Raw genomic sequence first — 19,648 nt, forward strand, 5'->3', positions numbered from 1 at the left:
CACTCAGTCAAGTTGTAACATGATTAGAATAAAAAAAAAGCTAATTGTTATAAAAATAATGGAAAAATCTATCTTTATTCATAACATAAAAGTTTCTTATATAGGATATTACACCGTCATAGATAAATGGAAAGATTACAAATCATAATCTCTTGGTTACTCCCCCTGATTTGGACATTACCGAAGGTCTCTTGGACCTCTCCAATTTTCTGCAATCTGTGGGTGATGAAGATCTTGGGCAGAATATGCTTCGTCCTCGAACATGATAGTTGGTTCTTCTTTACCATCTGCCATGCCACAATCTGATCAAACATATTGAGTCATCGACCTCAAATACACACAGACGAAATCTTGGATGATGTTGCTGTGATATGCGTGTACCACCATGTGTAAAACATAACCTGTCTGAAAAACAAATCAACAAAACCAAATAACCCCTCTTTGGGCTGGTTAGTATAAAATAAACCAAAATCAAAGGCTTCTTCATCGTCCTTCTTATGGACCAAATGGACTTCTTTATCGTCCACCTTTGGACTGAATGGATCAGTGTCCAAAACAAGTGATATCACGCCCATGTACTAGATAATGGGTGAGACTGATCCATATTAAATCTCTTGAGTACCCTTTTCTGTATATACTATTTGATGCACAAGGATTTCATTGTTAATGTACTCAAGCTGTAATCCCAAACAAAACTTTGTTTTCCAAGATCTTTCATCTCAAACTCTTTCTTGAGATATTCAACTGTTTGGAAAATTGTATCCAGAGGTTCCTAGGATATTCAGATCATATACTTTGATGATTATCAATATTGTTCTCGAGAACTTGTTGTACTTTCAGCTCAATACCCTCTAGTACTTTCATTATCCAGTGGACCATATAAATATGCAGTCACTACATCAACTTGCTGCAAGTCTAATTTTCTCTCTTATATAGCCAGACTTATGAGAAATCTAAAATTAGTTGCATCCACCACATGAGAGTATGTCTCCTCATAATCTATTACTGGTTTTTATGAGAATCCTTGTGCAACATCATCTTTATATCTTACGATTTCTATTCCTCACAAGACCAATTTATATCCACTGGTTTTAACATCATATGGCGTCTTAATCATATGGTCAAATACGCCTTTCTTCCTTAAACTATTTAACCCCACGTTTCCATTCAATCCAATTTGTTCTACGAGTGTGCACTCTTATATTGACGTGGGTTCATGATCCTCGCTAATATTCATAAATTCAAGTGCTACCTTGTATGCAAATAAATCATCTTATGTCGGTATTCTTTATTGGTTTCATTATGTTCCAGACATGATATAATCGATTGAGATTCATTATTATCAGGACCTTTAATAATTTGCAGCTTGGCGTCCCAAGCTACATTGTTTGGTACCTGTACCTTAGAGCCGGCCGGCCTTATCTCCATGTTTGGGATGGTATCCTTAGTAACCTCGGATTTGGATTTTGATTATCATTCTCTGCACCTTTCTTTTGTTTCCGATGATTCTTATCTTTTGGAACCTATTTGGTCTACCACGTTTCAAATGTTGTCTAAACTCTGTAGCAACTTGATTGTGTCTCTTCTTGGACATCAAATTCGTTGGTGCTTTACAAGCTGGTTTATATATGACTTAGTCATTTTTTTTCGGGTCAGCAAATGTGTCTGGCATTTGATTAGCTAGCTTTGTAAATGTATAATCTGTGGACGTCTATTTCATATTCTTTAGTCCGATGATCTTGCCAAGACATTGATGGTTGATTCCATTCTATTTCTTTTACCATTCTTTTACCAGCTTTATTTTATTTTTCTCCTCCTGGTCTTAAAATAATCTGTGTACCTAGCCTCAAATATAATCACCCATAGTTGGGTCAAAGTACTTTATTATTGTGGGAAAATCATATCCAACATATATCTCTATCCTCCTTTTGAGGTCCCATCTTAGTTCTATGTGGTGGAGCAATTAGTACATAGACAGCACATCCAAAAGTCTTATGATGGGGTATGTCTGGCTCTTGACCCGTCAATAATTATGATAGGGGATATCTATGCTCACTAAATGGACTGATGCGTATTAACTTAAGTGCATGTAAATTTCGTGTGGCCCAAGCTGTGAATGGGAGTTTTGACCTTATAAGTTATGGTCTATCAATCAGCTATTTGCGTTTTAAAAGATTTCGGCCAAGCCGTTCTTGGTATGGACATGTATCACAGAATTGTCCACACTTACCCTCATGGACATACCATAATCATTTAAATGCTTGGGACATGTATTCACCAGTATTATCTAGACATATAGTCTTTATTTATAAAAAAGGGGCTCGTAGCCGTTTTACTGGTGATGACCTAATGAGTTCCTCTTGTGTACATGCTACACACGTGAGATTCTTTGGGATAACTCTTCTTATCTTTTAATGTGTGCCTTTTGAATATCAATTTTTGCATCATGTTTGGACCAGGATAGCCAATCCGCTCGTGCCATAAAGTGTATATTTTCGCAGGCTTTTAGCCTATATCATACTGATCTATGCATAGTCTAGGTCAGTAGAAAATGCAGGTATAGTCTTTAGGACTTATTATGGTCTTGGGCGATTTTATACATATATCTGAAGGAACTCTTTGTTTCTTTCGCCGATTGTTTCAATATGGAAACCATTCATTCTTATATCTTCAAAACTCAATAGGCTGCTCTTGCTCTTAGAGCTGGGTGAATATAAGGCATCATTGATTTCTAGATGCATACCCTTAGGCAATAATATATTAGCATAGCCATAATCTTCTTTCAGACTGGCGATACCTGCTTTAGTACTTATATTGGCGTTTTTCAGTGTACTCATATAGAAAAATCATTCATTCATTTAATCTAAGCAGACAATGTAATAGAAATAAATTCAAGGAGATAAAAATCAGAGAAAGCATACAAGCAAAGCAATCACACAAGTTTGATGTCGAAATCAGATTATCAACTTGATTCTTTTAGGAAATCATAAGTCTCATATTCCATAAGATCATCTTGATCATGTTCGAAATTATTTTCACCATCTTTATAGACCAAGTGGATTTCAGGATTCTTCCCTTTCAGACTCTCTTTGATAGAGGTCACAAAAATGTTTGGGAGTCCTTCATATCTTAGCCCAATGGTTCCCCATTCCACATCTATGGCACACTGATTTGGTCGAGCTTTGTGGTTTAAGGGATATACCACGGCCACTGCCTTGACCATGGCTCAAATTAGGTTGATACCCATGGCCTCTGCCATAGTGATTCCCACGACCAAATGTGTTATAGTGGCCATGGCCACGTCCTTTCCACCCTCCACGGCCATGACCGTGTAGTCTATCATTATGGACGTGGTTACCTCTCTTTTATTTTTCTGCGGCCTTATTGATATTAGGTAATGGGGATAATTCAGGAGGTCTCAATTCACTGTTTCTCATCAGTAATCCATTATTTTTGCCCAGCTAGCAATAGACTCATCCACGGACTTATAGTCCTGGATTCTGGGATTCCTCCAATCAAATAGGGCATTTGGTAATAATATCATTCTTTGGTGATCAAATCTCGATTTTTAACTCTGTCCAAAGGTCTAGATGATTCTCTATAGTCAGATACTGATCTTTGAGACTATTAATAAAATGATGGCTAATAATTAATATTGCTCTGTATCAATCTTTCTCATTTGGCATTATCGCCTTTTGTGATTCATTCACCAATTCCTTTGACTTTAGGATAAACTCATTATTCAGTGCCCATTTCAAATAACTATCTCCTGAGAGATTTAGGGCAGCAAAATCCAAGTTAATTTTCGACATCTCAAATCATATATCAATCAATTTTAGATCTCATAAAATATTTAAAATACGGCCATAAACAAGACATGCTATCAAGTCAATACATTTCTAATAAGCAAACAAACCACACGGCCAAATGTGATATAATGCAATAAGGCCAAACGGCCAAAGTGATATATGATGCATTCAATCTTAGCAATCAGATTCTATATGTGCAAGGGTAATATTAAAACATTCAATCAAGATTTAGCAATTAATCAATCAGTTTCAGGTATGAGATTTAGCTAGACTAACAATCAGATTCAATTAGGTTTTATCAAGACTAGCAATTGGACCAATAATCAAAAATAATCAAACGGATTCAAGCATTACACAATTTAGGGTTTCGATCCAAAAATAGGGTTTCAATCATGAAAAACCAAAACAACCAGTTTTAAGGCTGATTCTATCAATTTTATTAATCAGTTTCAAGGCTGATATTTATCAGTTTCAAGGCTGATATTAGCAAGATGGAATCAAGCAATCTGATTTTAGGAATACGCAAATTAGGGTTTAGGGTTTCAATTCGAAATTAGGGTTTTATCAATCAATCAGCTTCTAACAAATAATCTTAAACCTTGAAATAGTTGATTATATCATGAAACTATCAACCTAGTATAATATGGAACCTCAAAACATTCAATTCGGATTATGCAATACATGGATTCTATTTTAGGGTTTATCAATTCGAATTAGGGTTTATATTATAAAAGATTCTAACATGCAATATTAAACCTCAAATCATTCAATCAGGTTATAAAAACTATCAATCCTAACTCACACGGATTTAAACCTCAAGAATCATGCAATCAGATCATTCGGATTTTAAACAAGTAAACCTCAATCAATCTATCAACCTATCGGATTATATAAGCAAAGCAAGCTAGCAACCTATCGGATTCAATCAATGTTTTAACAGGCTGGTCAGTTTAAACAATTTTAAATCAGATGAACAATTAACCAAGCAGGATGAGAAAATAAATCTATCAATTTAACGGTCAAACAATTCTAGCAACATAGCATCAGATTCAATCAGATTTAAAACCTCAATGATCAAAACCGAAAACAGTTTTGATTTCAAAATATTCGATTAGGGTTTTAATATGTGATTTGATAATTATAGTATAATTAATTCTGATGCTTATATTATTTAGGGTTTATAGATATAGGGTTAGGGTTTATTGGATTTTAACTTGTAAAAACCGATTTGGGGTTTTAATCATATAGGAACGTGATTTAGGGTTTGGGGTATCAAACTTTTAGAGTTTCGATTTACTCAATTAGGATTTTTTATCTATTACCCTATGGTTTTGATTCATAAAGATTAGGGTTTTAGGGTTTCATTCTTTATCAATCAATCCATGTTCGATTATGGGTTCTTAGGTTTTGAATTACCTTTTAACCTTATATGATTGTTGAATCGGACCACCAAAGGAGTTGAGCCGCGAGCTGGAATGGATCGAGTCGCTTCTATCGGGTCGCGGACGTCCTTTGTTGCTTGATCGGGAACGCCTTGATCGTCGGACGCGAGCTATCTGATGCTGTCGCGAACGAGGAAGAGGTCGCGTGCTGGAGCTGCTCTCGGGTCGCGAACGTCTTAGCTAGGATCAGGAACGCCTTGGGCTGAAGCTGATCGGGGACGCGAGCTGGAACAGATGCGGGAACAAGAGACGCGATCGGGGTTTACGGTTCGTCGGATCGCCGGCTAAGGTTAGGGTTTTAGGGTTTTTCGATTTGGGTATTAGTTTAAGGATTTAGAGTTTCGTGCTGATAACATGTTATAAAAGTAATGGAAAAGTCTATCTTTATTCATAACATAGAAGTTACTTATATAGGAGATTACACTACAAGAAAACAGCGATATTCTGACGTACATTCCGACGGAAAATGAAATCCTCGGAATATACCAAGGAATTTCCTCGGAATATACCGACGGAATTCCGAGGAAACTATAGTCCGTCGGAATATTCCGAGGAAATTCCGAGGAAAACTCTGTTCCTCGGAAAAAACCGATGAATTCCGAGTAAATATTATAGCCGTTGGAGAGCCGTTGGGGGATTTTACAAAATTCCGAGGAAATTCCGACGAATTAGTTTTGTCCGTCGGAATTCCGTCGGAATTTCCTCGGTATGTCGGCAGGATTTAAACTATAAATACAAGCACTCCTCTTCCTCTTCATTCACTTCATATCTTCATCCTCCCTCTTACTCTATTTACACACGAATTTGATTCATAAAAAATATGTCTTCTTCAAATTATTTTCGTTCTTGGATCGATCGACCTCATTTGGATCCGAACACGAGATTGCTTACGGAAGAATACCAACGAGGTATAACTGAATTCATGGGGTTAGTTCACCGACAACCGGAAGCAAAAACAGGTATGTTAAGATGTCCTTGCTCTAATTGTAAAAATAGAAAGGTTATTAAAGAGTGGGATGTTTGGACTCATCTATATTTGAGTGGGTTTACACGAAGTTACAAAATTTGGTATCATCATGGGGAAACTGATTATGAACATGGTAGTACTAGCGAACCTCAGCCAGCGGTTAGATTAGAAGAACCAATTAGAACGGATGTAGATTATGGTGTAGGTACTGAGCAGATGGTAAATGATCATTTTAGAGGGGAAGATTTACCCAATGCAGAAGCTAGGAGATTTTATGATATGTTGGATGCTGGAAAGCAACCATTGTACGAAGGTTGCAGAGATGGTCATTCAGCTTTATCATCTGCTACAAGATTGATGGGCATTAAAACAGATTATAATTTGGCTGAAGACTGTGTGGATGCGATTGCTGATTTTGTAAAAGGTATTCTACCCGAGGATAATGTAGCTCCTGGTTCATACTACGAGGTTCAGAAACTCGTAGCTGGTCTTGGTTTATCGTATCAGGTAATAGATGTATGCAGCGACAACTGCATGATTTATTGGAGGGTGGATGAACAGCGGGTTACATGCAAATTTTGTGGAAAGCCTCGTTATAAAGATACAATTGGAAGAGTTCCAGTGCCATATAAAAGGATGTGGTATTTACCTTTGACGGAAAGGTTGCAGAGGTTGTATCTGTCTGAACGCACAGCGCAACCAATGAGATGGCATGCGGAGCACTCAACAGATGGTGAGATCAGACATCCTTCAGATGCAAAAGCGTGGAAGCATTTCCAATCAAAGTATCCCGACTTTGCGTATGAGAGAAGAAATGTCTACCTTGGATTATGTACTGATGGTTTCAGTCCGTTTGGCAAGAGTGGAAGACAGTATTCTCTATGGCCCGTCATTCTTACACCATACAACCTCCCCCCAAACTTGTGCTTGCGACGAGAGTTTTTGTTTCTCTCGATTCTCGTTCCCGGACCAGAGCATCCTAAGAGATCACTTGATGTGTTTCTTCAGCCACTAATATATGAGTTGCAACAACTATGGGCTCAAGGTGCTGAAACATACGATGTTTCGTGTAAAGAAAACTTTCAAATGCGGGCAGTACTAATGTGGACAATAAGTGATTTTCCAGCATATGGTATGTTGTCTGGATGGACAACGCATGGAAGGCTATCATGTCCATATTGTCAAGATAACACTGATGCTTTCCAACTAAAGCACGGAAGGAAAACGTGTTGGTTTGACTGTCACAGGAGATTCCTACCACCTGATCATCCATATCGTAGGAGTAGGAATTTGTTTACGAAGAACAAGAGGGTGTTTGACAGTCCACCTCCGGAAATTTGTGGGAAAGATTTGAAGATACAACTAAGAGATTTTGGTGCAGAAAGGACGCCAGAAGTCGGTGGACATGAGCGTTTTCCGGTAGATGCTGTTGGAGAACTACATAACTGGCACAAAAAAAGTATTTTCTGGGATCTGCCATACTGGGAGGATCATCTGCTAAGGCATAATTTAGATGTCATGCATATTGAGAAGAACTTTTTTGACAATCTCATGAACACGATCCTTAATGTTCAAGGTAAAACAAAGGATAATTTGAAGTCAAGACTGGATTTAGTCGATATATGTGCTCGTTCAGAACTTCATGTTGATGAGAATGGTAGGGCTCCTTTTCCCATATACCGACTTGATGCAGCGGGAAAAGATGCGTTCTTTGATTGGATTTCAAACGATGTGGAATTTCCAGACGGTTACGCATCAAATTTGCGTAACTGTATCGACAGAAAGGAAGGAAAGTTTACTGGCTTGAAAAGCCACGATTGCCATGTAATGATGCAGCGCCTCCTTCCGTTCGCCTTCAAGGAAATATTACCACGAAATGTTCATGAAGCAATTGCAGGGATAAGTGGTTTCTTCCGCGATTTATGCACGAGATCAGTGACTCTTGAAGGTATTGAAAATTTGAAGACTAACATAGCCGTGATTCAGTGCAACCTTGAGAAGATATTTCCTCCCTCATTTTTTGATGTTATGGAGCATCTTGTTATTCACCTGGCAAGAGAATTGGAACTTGGTGGTCCTGTGCAGTATAGATGGATGTATCTGTATGAGCGGTATATGTTCCATTTGAAGAAGATGGTGAAAAATTTAAGTAGGGTGGAAGGTTCTATAGTCGCACAGATGATCAATGAAGAAACTTCAAACTTTGCCGAGTACTACTTTCCAGCAGAAGTTCAGACCAAAAACAGAAGACCTGCTCGGCATGATGATAGAGGCGAACGGGCAACATATCATGTTACGGTTCCAGACATTTTCACAGACGTTGGACGACTTAGCGGAAAACCAAAGGACCGTCGACTTACTGAGCAGGAGCGCAGTCATTTGCAAACATATTTGCTCACCAACTGCGAAGACGTTCTTCAATATGAGAGGTAAATAAATGAGCTTACAAATTTTTATTTTAACAAGTTGAAATTTAAATCTTAATTAATTACATTATTGTCATCATATACAGGATTTTCATGGCAGAAAAGCGGTTCGAGTATAGATACGCCACAGAGGACGAACTAGAAGAAATGAAGCAGAGAGAATTTACTGGATGGATGTTTACTTATGTGAGTGCTTTAAACAAATTAAAATATATTTTATCACATATTTATACTAATTCACATTTATTGATATAATATATATATATGTGCTATTAATAGGTGTCTGCTGGTTTGGCCAGAGGTGAAACATTTGACGATTGGATACGTGAGATGGTCGTTGGACCAAACTTTGTTGTGAAGTCATATCCGAGATTTTGTACTCGAGGATATGCATTCACAACTCAGAAGAGGAGACGTTCGAGTACGACTTATGATGCTGGCGTTTGTTCTGCATCAGGAGATGATGTATACTACGGACACATACATGAGATTTTGGAAATCAAGTATTTGGGCATGGTTGGATTGCGCTGTACTGTTTTCTATTGTGATTGGCACGACAACACCCCAGATCGAGGTGTGAGAACAGATGCATTTGGTGTTACATCAGTAAATTCGAGGCGAAAGCTGCAATATTATGATCCTTTCATTCTTGCTTCCCAGGCCGATCAGGTAATTAAATGTTAATTATTCAGAATGATTCATCATCATGTGTATTAATTTATAATTTTTCTAAATGTTACAGGTTTGTTATATCAAGTACCCCCGGGTAAGGAACAGAGATGATCCATGGGTTACTGTTACAAGACTCAACCCGAGAGGCCGAGTTCAGGGAAGTTCTGAGCTGGAAGACCCACTACAACCAAGCACATCCGGCAACTGTAGTGCAGCAGAAGATTTAGCTGGAGTTGGCCTTGTAGTCGATTTAACCGACTTTGGAGAGGAAGCCGTCGTTCACGTAGAGGATGAACCAGTAATTGGAGAGTTTCACCAAGATCCAGATTCAGATTCATCTGGTGATGATGACTCGGAAACAGACTACCATTGAACTTATTATTTTTTTTTTTTTAAGAAATACCGAGGAAATTCCGAGGAACACTTGATATAACCTCTTTCCTCGGATAATAGTTATTTGGTTTATCTAGCAAGGCAAAGCTGAATACGAATTAAAAGCTACACAAAACACAACCAAATAAAACAAAGAAACCATGTAAAAGAAATACGAACTCATAATTAAGAAACCTAAAAAAAAAATCAGTTCAAAATTAACAGAAAATAAGACCATAAAACGTTAGAATAGAAAAAAAAATAAAATAGCCGGTGATAGCTCCTACTCCTCGTCTCCTGCTCCAGATGTTCCTGCATCGTTGGGTCTCTTGGACCTCTTTCTTACCCTGTGTGTACCACTCGAACCCGAACCAGAGCTGGATGGAGAGTTGTCCCGATGAACTACATCATCCTTTTGGCAACGACACGGCCTGATACGTGAAATGGCAGCCCAGATCTTGTGTAGCATGTCGTTGTTTGTCTTTATGCTCTGATCTCTCCAATGTTGTTGCTGGCGCGAAGTGGCGTTCGGTGGAAGCTCTTGCAGCTTGTACTGGCTGGAGTCTGATGGGAGTAGCTGATGGGGTTGTGAATCATCTGGAATGGCTTGTGCAGCCTCATCTTGTCCTTCTTCATCAACCACGCCCTTGCCTTTGGTCTGATATTTTGGCGTGAAGAAGGATGGCTTGTCTACTAGTGCGGTAGCAGGGGGTAGGAACTCAACTGCAGCCTCTGAAAGTAGAGCAGTCAGGCCGATCTGAGGCAGGTGGCAGTAGAGTGTTTTCTTCGCTCGGTCCTGGAATACGTAGACGTAAGGACCATCCCGATCGATCCTCGAGTGGGGACCAGCTATGAACTCCTTACTTACTAGAGAAATGACATCCAGGTAGTTCCAAGCAATGTTGTTCGATCTGTCCAGTGCTACCTGGTGGTTCTCACAGTCTACACCCACATGTCTAAGGATCCGAGTAATCACTGCACCAAATCCACATGCATTGCTCTTGGATTTGGTTACTTTCCCCTTGTATCCTGCTAAGTTTGCGGCCAGCACCGCTCCCATGTTGAAGGCAGTAGCAGGTGGGAATGTAGAGTTTCCAAATGCCGGTAGCAAATGCCTCACACCTTGGTACAGGAGGCACAACTCCCATTGCGTGACTGATGCGGCTGTGGTTGTCCCGTATAGCAATGAGCCAATGAGGCGTGTCGCATATCTCAGTACTGGGCTCCGGATAAGTGACTCCTTTGCCTGAGAAGATCTATAAACCCCTGTGCCAATCGTTTCCCAGAAGTTCAACAGCTCTGAAGTCCAATAAAGACCATATGTCCTCTCCCCCGCACTCAATCCAAATAGTCCGCAGAGGTCTGTGAAAGATACCTCATAGTATACTTTCTGCACTACGAATGCCAGAAAACCTTCCTGATGGCTATCATCGGGACGGGTGACGTATGCGGATGCTATGAACTGGCGTACCAACTCCGGATAAGTGGGTTCCTTGAGGTTGCATAGTTGGCCTAGACCCATGTTCTGGAACAGTCCTTCAATGTCTGCTTTGATTCCCAATATTGTCATCGTCTCAGGACATGCTAGTTGTGTAGCCGGAACGGCTACCTTCTTCATGTTGTTGTAGTGGGTGGTATCAGACTTATCCCACTTCTTTGGCCTTTGCTTCTCCAGCTGTGACGAACCCGCTTCTTGTGTGTTTTTCTTTGCTGATGTTTTCGTGCGCTTCATTCTCTACAAAATAGAATCATTGCTCTCAACATGGTTATAATCAATTAAGAAGGCAAAGCTGAACATGAAAATGAAAAGCGAAATCGAGTTGTGATAAAAAAAACGAAATTGAAAAAAATTCTCTATCCCTAAATCATCTCAAATCATGTTCCAAACTCGTTGATCACAGACAATTGTGTTCTATTCCATGTTTAAACATCTGTTTCATGCATATTTGATCAAGGAATCAACACGGAAATAAGAAATTCACAAAACCCAAAAAATTGCTCAAGAACACGATTTCAGAATGTGGAGATTCGCGGAGTATACCTGTCTTAGGGTGAAGACGAGTGTAGGAATCAGGTAGAGCTCGAAAAATCAAGTGGAATAGAGCCCAAAATTGTTCAAATCGGATGATTATAGAGAGAGAAAGGGGGGGGCGAATTATAGGGGAAATCGGAGGGGATGAGAGTTCTAAGGTTTAGATCCAAAAAAGGTCGGGTTTTGCCTTATAATTCTGTTTTCCGAACACGCATCGATCGATGCGTTTTGTTTCTATAACGCATCGATCGATCACATTCTTACGGCCCGGGCCATCTTGGTAATCGATCGATGCGTTTTTGTTCTATAACGCATCGATCGATGCGTTTTTAAAAAAACATACAAGATTTTCCGAGGAAATTCCGAGGAACAATTCAGATTGTCGATCGATCGATGGGATACTCTCATCGATCGATCACAATCTTACGGCCCGGTCCATCCTAGTAATCGATCGATGCGTTTTTGTTCTATAACGCATCGATCGATGCATTTTTAAAAAAACATACAAGATTTTCCGAGGAAATTCCGAGGAACAATTCAGATTGTCGATAGATCGATGGGATACTCTCATCGATCGATCACAATCTTACGGCCCGGGCCATCCTAGTAATCGATCGATGCGTTTTTGTTCTATAACGCATCGATCGATGCATTTTAAAAAAAACATACAAGATTTTCCGAAGAAATTCCGAGGAACAATTCAGATTGTCGATAGATCGATGGGATACTCTCATCGATCGATCACAATCTTACGGCCCGGGCCATCTTAGTAATCGATCGATTTGTTTTTGTTCAAAAACGCATCGATCGATGCGTTTTTTTTAAAAAAATTACGTTTTGAAACCCCAAACACTAGTTCGTCGGAATTTCCTCGGAATATTCCGAGGAAATTTCGAGGAAGAAGAAGGTTTCCTCGGAGTTCCCTCGGAATAATCCGAGGAAATTCCGAGGAAATAGGGTTTTTAAACCGAAAACAACGTTTTACCGTTTGAATAACACCTATATAACCCTTATTAAGTGTCTTACGTTCATTATGAAGTCAAAAATTTGTTCCTTACCGTATAATTAACACTTTTCCGATTGTATGAACGAAATCTCGCAACATAAGAGAAACACTTATACCTTTTAACGAACGGTAAAGGGAATACTTTCAATTAGTTTTGAAATTTGTTATTTCATGGTTTATGCTCATGTATACAAAGAATCCTCAATGGTATGCATTACAATTGTATAAGAAATGAAATACGGCAAAAAAAATTGATGTTTTGAAACCCCAAACACTAGTTCCTCGGTATTTCCTCGGAATATTCCGAGGAAATTCCGACGGATATTTTACTATCTGTCGGAATTTCCTCGGAATATTTTCATTTTACCGGGCAAATATTTCGCGAAAATTGAAATTAGAATTCTGACGGAATTCCGACGGATAATGTCCGTCGGACCATAGGTTTTATAACCACGAGCCCCTTCTTCTTCCCCATTTCTCTCTTCTTCCTCTGCGCGACTCCTCTCTTTCTCTCCGGCGATTTCCCCCTGAAATCCGACGATATCTCCGGCGATCTCCCTCTTCTCTTACACAAATCATGTAAGGACCCTATCCCACTCTCTTAGGTTCTATTTGTTAGGTTTTTGTGTAGTTTTGATAGATTTTTGTTAGGGTGATTGGTTAGGATTGTGATTTGGTTGTATAATAGGTTTAGAATTGTGATTTGGTTGAATAATTTGTTTTGTTGAATTGATTTAGAATTTTTTTATAATTTTTTTATTTTTTGTATTTATAAAATCGATTTTTGTATATAAAATCGATTTTTGCATTTTACAAAACGATTTTTCTATACAAATTCGATTTTTTGGATTTTACAAAAAAAAAATTCTATATAAATTCGATTTTTTGGATTTTACAAAACATTTTAATTATTAAACAATTTTTATTTATTAAAACTATTTTTTGTTTATTAGAACTATTTTTATATATTTATTAAAAAATTTTAATATATATAAACTTTTTTCTGTGATTAAATTATTTGGGATTTTTTTTTAATAAAAAAATTAATTTATATATTTCTGTATTTATTAAATATATTTTTTTAATTTACAGGTCTCATGATGATCAGACCCGGCCTCGACAGCGTCGTGGTCGTGGTGGTACGGGGAGCCAGTCTCGGGATTCCAGCCATTTTCAGGATTCCCCTTCGCCCCACAGCTCCAACCATACATCTCCCTCTGCTGCACCCGCTCATGCTCCTCTCGCTCCCGCTGCTGCATCCGCTCCTGTTCCTCCGGGTCCTCCGGGAGTGATGAGGGTTGCGGAGTTGGTTCAACAGCCCGGTCGTGACCATCTTCCGTACCTCACTCCGTATCCACATGGACGGGGTCAAACATGGTAATTAAACATTTTTTTTTCTTTAAATTTGGATTCATTATTAACCGTTTGTTCTTTTAATAAGGTTCAACCGATCCGGGAACGGGATCAGCGCATGGATCAACCGTATGATGTACTCGGCCCTCGACAGTGGACATCCGACTTTCACTCACTTCCCAACCGACAAGCAGGTTCTGTGGTTTCGTCAGTTTGCGGTAAGTATTCTAATTTTTTACTTATATTTTTAATCTTTAATATAAATTTTCTACTAATTGTGTTTTTTTTCAGCAAGAGTTCAACTGGAATTCCGATGAGACGCTCTTTATCTATCACCACTTCGTCCATAAAGTAATGGACAACTATGGGAAGCAGATCCACGAGTGGAAGAAGAAGTGGGAAATCAATAAAGTTCGATTTAATTTATTAAATAATTTTTTAATTTATTAAACTATTTTTTAATTTATTAAATTTTTTTTTTTTTTTTTAATTAAAAGGTCCCAAAGTCGATGAACGACACGGTCTGGAAGGAGTTGTGTGCGCATTGGGATAAGGAGGAGACGAAATGTTTTATTTTTATTTGTGAAACTTTGAATATTAATTAGTATGATTTCAATTTTACTTTTAATTTCATATTTTCGAATTTAAATTTCAGAAATTTTATTTTTTCAAAAAAATTAATATTTTTTACATTCCGAGGAAATTAATTATATTTTTCACTAGATCGATCGATGCGTTTTTGAACAAAAACGCATCGATCGATCCGTTTTTTTTTTAAAATATAGCGAGGGACATTTCCCTCGGAATTTTCCGAGGGACAACTCCCTCGGAAAATTCCGAGGAACGGATCCCTCGGAATATACCGACGGAACAGTTCCTCGGAATAAACCGAGGAAAAAGTCTGTCGGTATACTCCTATCGATCGATGTATATATGTCCAAACACGCATCGATCGATGAACTTCCGAGGAATTATCCCGACGAAGTTCTACCTCGGTATATTCCGAGGACTTTTCCGACAAACAAGGGATCCTCGGAATTTCCTCGGAAATTTATTTCCTCGGAATTCCGTCGGAAAATTCCGAGGGATTTCAGAGGAAAAAAGAAATTCCGAGGAATTATTTCCGACGACGTGTTTCGTCGGAATTTCGTCGGAATAACGATATTCCGACGAAATTCTTACGATTTTTTCCCTCAGAATCCTTGATGTTTTCTTGTAGTGTTACACCGTATAGATAAATGAAAAGATTACAAATCATAATCTTTTAGTTATTACTCATCAACAATCTGGTTCTTAACACTAATTTAATAGTTTAATTAGCACTTTAATACCCATGTTTGAAATTACCTCAGGCGCGAGTCGTGACGATCGGTCCAGATCTAACAAACTATAAAAAATCGACCATTAAACAGAGATCAATTTTGAGCTATATTTTTCGATTTTCTTATAAAGAATATAAAATATCTAATGATTTACATAGAAACTACTAAAAGTTCCAGTGATCTAGTGATTGTTGGTATTCTATAACACAACATGTCATGAGTTTGATGCTTAGGTCTTTGTTTTTCGATTTTTATTTATTAATAATAGGATAACTGTAATTGCTTCATTTTGTAACATTTTATTTAGGGTTACAGAAACAAATTTCAGAATCACTTGTTTCTCACAGATTTCATCGGGTTTTTCTTGTTGTTTATGTTTCAAGCTTTAAACATCAAACACAAGTATCATTTGAGTGACTCCGATAATGACTGAATTAGACGAAATCGCCACGCTTGACCACTCTCAACTGGTCAACGTTTGTTTTTATTCGTCGTATAATCGACCGATGCGGCCGTAGAACTTGGACTAATATCAATAATTTATAACATCCATGGGTTCCAACCATTATACAATAAGAATGTTTAATATCCCCACTAGCATATATATATATATATATATATATATATATATATATATATATATATATATATGCCCACTGTAAGAAAGTTTCATAACAAAAACTCTTAACCAAAAGTCGAATTTCTCGTATATTATCCAACTTTTTTCCATCGGGTAAAAATTATTAAATATAATTAAAAAGGAATAAAATGAAATATTTTTTATCCTTTTTTTTACAGAATACGAGAAACCCTAATTGGCAAACCTTTAGGAAAATCAACGAAAGGAAAAGCAAATGGTTGATCATCTTCTGCTAATTTCCAACTAAAATTAAGAACAAGATGATGAATAAACACTGCCATTTCTAGCTTCGCCAATTCTGAACCAGCACATAGCCTAGGCCCTCCTCCAAACGGCATGAAGTTGTTCCCCCACGTCGAAAAACTACCACATCCTGACAAAGACGACGTCCCGGAGTTTTGCTGCTCGTCAAAACGACAAACAGTTTTAGAGAGCAAGTAGAGAGAAAAGTGAAGAAGAACACGTGCATGTTGGCACCACACAACGTGGGTCATTAATCATACCTTCCCCACTCACTCTAACATCATAACTCCCATTATTATTTTATTTAAACAAAATATGACTATCCCACAACATAATTGTTTTTTTATACTTCGCCGATTTGATAAATTATTTACTAGAGAGTGAGACTGGTCAACGTGTCAGAACCTAATACTACACGTACGAGTCGTCGAGCGTGTGATGTGAGATCCGTCAATGCCGTGGTACCATCGTAGGTCAAATCTAATCTACCAAAACCTGAGTTTAAATCAACGGTCACGATTAAAATCTCATTGTGGGCCCTAGGGTTTGATGAGATTAAAGGCAGTTCCCACGTCATTAAAGACATACCATCCTACTAATTAATTGTCTTCACGAACAGCCATGTCTCTCTCTCTCTATACTTTATTTTTCACATAATATTTTATTTATATGCTTCATGTGATAAATGATCGATGACGCGTTGAGATCTAACTTTGAAGGATAATAAAAGGGTTTGCCAGATTGATGGTTCTCGGATAGTATCCATAGATAGGTTAAGTCAAATGCACATGCACGTATGACATAATCAAGTGTCGCATAGATGGAAATACAGTATAACCTTTTCCATTAATACTTTATAAATTAATATATACTAAAAATTTCTATAAAATAATATAATTTTATAGTTTTAAATTGAATTTTTGGTTCAATTAATATATTGATAAATTAATATTTCTATAAATTAATAAAAAAATTATAGTTTTAGTTTAGTCCCAACATTATTAATTTATAGAAATTTTATTGTATATATTATACACTTAATTATTAGTTATTTTTACCTGTTGCCATCTCCAAGGATTAAAGAGATTAGGTTCGTCGTAACGGGAATTATCCAAATGTACGGCTGAGATCACTGGTAACACTTTCCACCCCCTTGGGATATCGTATCCTATTTCTCCAACATTAAAATGGAAAATTATTTAATTCTTTTCAACCAATAAGATTTAAGATATTCAGGATTTTCATTAATTCTTGTTGTATATAAAGTTTACCTTTGTACCGAACGTTTCTGAGTGCTTTACGATGCAAAAACCTTACTACATTTCCTAGTCGAAGAGTCTCATTTATAACCTACAAACAAAATATTTTTAAAAATACTAATAACTTAGTTTTCATAATAAATAAATTAGAATTAAAATTATATACAAAATAATAAAAATAACATACACTGTGAGTAAAGTCCATTTTCTTGTAATCATCCCAATTCAATTCTGACTCTCCAAGTTCCTTCTTCACCCTCGCGATTTCAAGATGCTCTTCCTTCAAAAAGTCCAAATCAATAAAAAATATAAGTAACAAAAAAAAACACAAGTAAAGATATAATACGTGATAGGTTAGTAATCAACTTGTAGTGTTTAAAATATTTTACCCTAAGTTCTTGAACGGCTTTAGGACAAGCTTGCAAGAAGTAGATAGCGAGAGCGATGGCTACAGATGATGTCTCATGTCCGGCAAATAATAAACTGAGAATAAGATCGAGAATTTGCTCAGTCGAAAGATTGGAATGTTTTAGAACCCATCCCAAAAGATCATCATCTGCTCTATGTTTTCTCTCATAATGATCACTTCTACTAATCTTTGCTTCATCTTCTTCGTCTTCTTCTTGAATCTCTGATTTTCTCTCTTCCATTTTCTTCTCAATAAACTTCAATATCGTCCCTCGTGACTGCACAATTATTTTCTTTTAAGGCAATATATAAAAATATTGATAAAACATCACTTTATAGCAAAAAATGTCACAGATATTTTTTCAAAAATTTGTATGTTTAAGTTTAATGTTACCTGGAGAGCTTTACGATAAGCAGTTCCTGGGAGATTGAGAGGAGCAGAAACAACCCCTTTCATGAAAGTCACATACTCTTTCTTTAACTGCTCTGTCTCTTCTTCTCCAGGATCCATACTCATTATATGCTTCGCCATTAGATTAAACGTAAACTGCTCAATTTAAACTATAATAATTAGATTAAGAGTTTCAAAAAAAAAAAAAAAAACTAACTAACTAACTCAAGCAAAAGAAGTAAACCTTTTTGGCCTCATCTTGGGCAGAGAAAACAGAATGTTGTTGCCAAGAATCAAGAACGAACAAAGTGTGCCTCTCAACGTCTTTAAGAAGAATCGTTCTGAGACGAGCGTGACTTAGAAAGTTTAGCGAGATACTTCTCATGTCTCTATGCATGTCTCCAACAAGAACAAGCATCGACCATTTCCCAAGAATCCCACCAATACTTCGAGGATAACTACATTCGAAGAGTCTTCCTTCGTTTTGTAATATGAACCTGTTGAGTCCTGCATCAGCTGATACGATCGTTGGTTCTCCAAACAAATTCGATCTATATATCTTCCCATACCTATAATCAAAACCGTCAAACGTAAGTCCAGACAAAAATAAACACACTAGATGATGTTTTGAAGTTTTGTTTGTTTACTTGGAGATATGTTGTTGCATGAAGTAACCGAGAGTTTTGGCAGAGTAAGGTTTGAGATATCCGATGGTTTCGCCTAGAAATGGCCATCCAGATTTTCCAGGAGGGAGATTGAAACTGTGTCGACTTCTTCTCTTCAAGAGAATCAAGAAGAGGAGAAGAGATAGAAGTGATGGGAGTAGAAGAAGAGGCACGAGAGTATGCTCTGTTTCGAACATGGAGTATCTCTCTCTCCCTTTATCTCTTTTTCTGTATGTTTGATTTTTTGCTTTTTTTTTCTGAGAGACTGGGACTCGGACATGCATCTACTGAAAAAGTGAGCTTCTGTTTGTAAGAAGGTGTTTTAAAGAAGTCAGAATTTTTTTATTTTAGTCATAAATTTTATCATCGTCATTAATTTAATAGATCGCCGATTAAGCTAACCTAACCAATGAGCTTCCTAGCTTTTGTTTTCCGTATTTATTACATTTGTTGCCTCGTTAAGCTTTAAATCCTTTATTTATTATATGAAAAATAAGTTGCAGAAAGGTGCGATGCAAAAATAGTTTAATAGTTTAACAGCTATTATATATAATTAAGAATATAATATAATTAAGAATATAATATTTGATTTTAAATTTATAATCATCTTACGTATAATAATGATCATACACTAAGCGTAC

At 37.2% G+C, this 19,648-nt stretch overlaps 1 protein-coding gene across 4 annotated transcripts; it reads right to left on the reverse strand.

Annotated features, from left to right (window-relative positions):
* Positions 1-16,085: 16,085 nt before the first annotated feature.
* Positions 16,086-19,441, reverse strand: LOC106401625 (cytochrome P450 90B1-like). Of its 4 annotated transcripts, none has more exons than XM_048764525.1 (8): positions 18,990-19,441; positions 18,587-18,911; positions 18,346-18,498; positions 17,933-18,229; positions 17,731-17,823; positions 17,556-17,634; positions 17,343-17,458; positions 16,086-16,442 (listed from the first exon to the last, which is right to left on the reverse strand). In XM_048764525.1, the coding sequence occupies exons 1-8, from the start codon at positions 19,289-19,291 to the stop codon at positions 16,194-16,196; spliced, it is 1,614 nt and encodes a 537-aa protein (XP_048620482.1). In that variant the 5' UTR covers positions 19,292-19,441; the 3' UTR covers positions 16,086-16,193. The 4 variants fall into 4 exon arrangements, with proteins under 4 accessions (XP_048620482.1, XP_048620483.1, XP_048620484.1 ...); XM_048764526.1 differs by having other exon boundaries at positions 17,343-17,452; positions 18,990-19,435; XM_048764527.1 differs by having other exon boundaries at positions 16,086-16,779; positions 18,990-19,435.
* Between the last annotated feature and the right edge of the window lie 207 nt (positions 19,442-19,648).

This window comes from Brassica napus, chromosome C8 (assembly GCF_020379485.1).
Source record: "Brassica napus cultivar Da-Ae chromosome C8, Da-Ae, whole genome shotgun sequence".
Taxonomy (NCBI): domain Eukaryota; kingdom Viridiplantae; phylum Streptophyta; class Magnoliopsida; order Brassicales; family Brassicaceae; genus Brassica; species Brassica napus.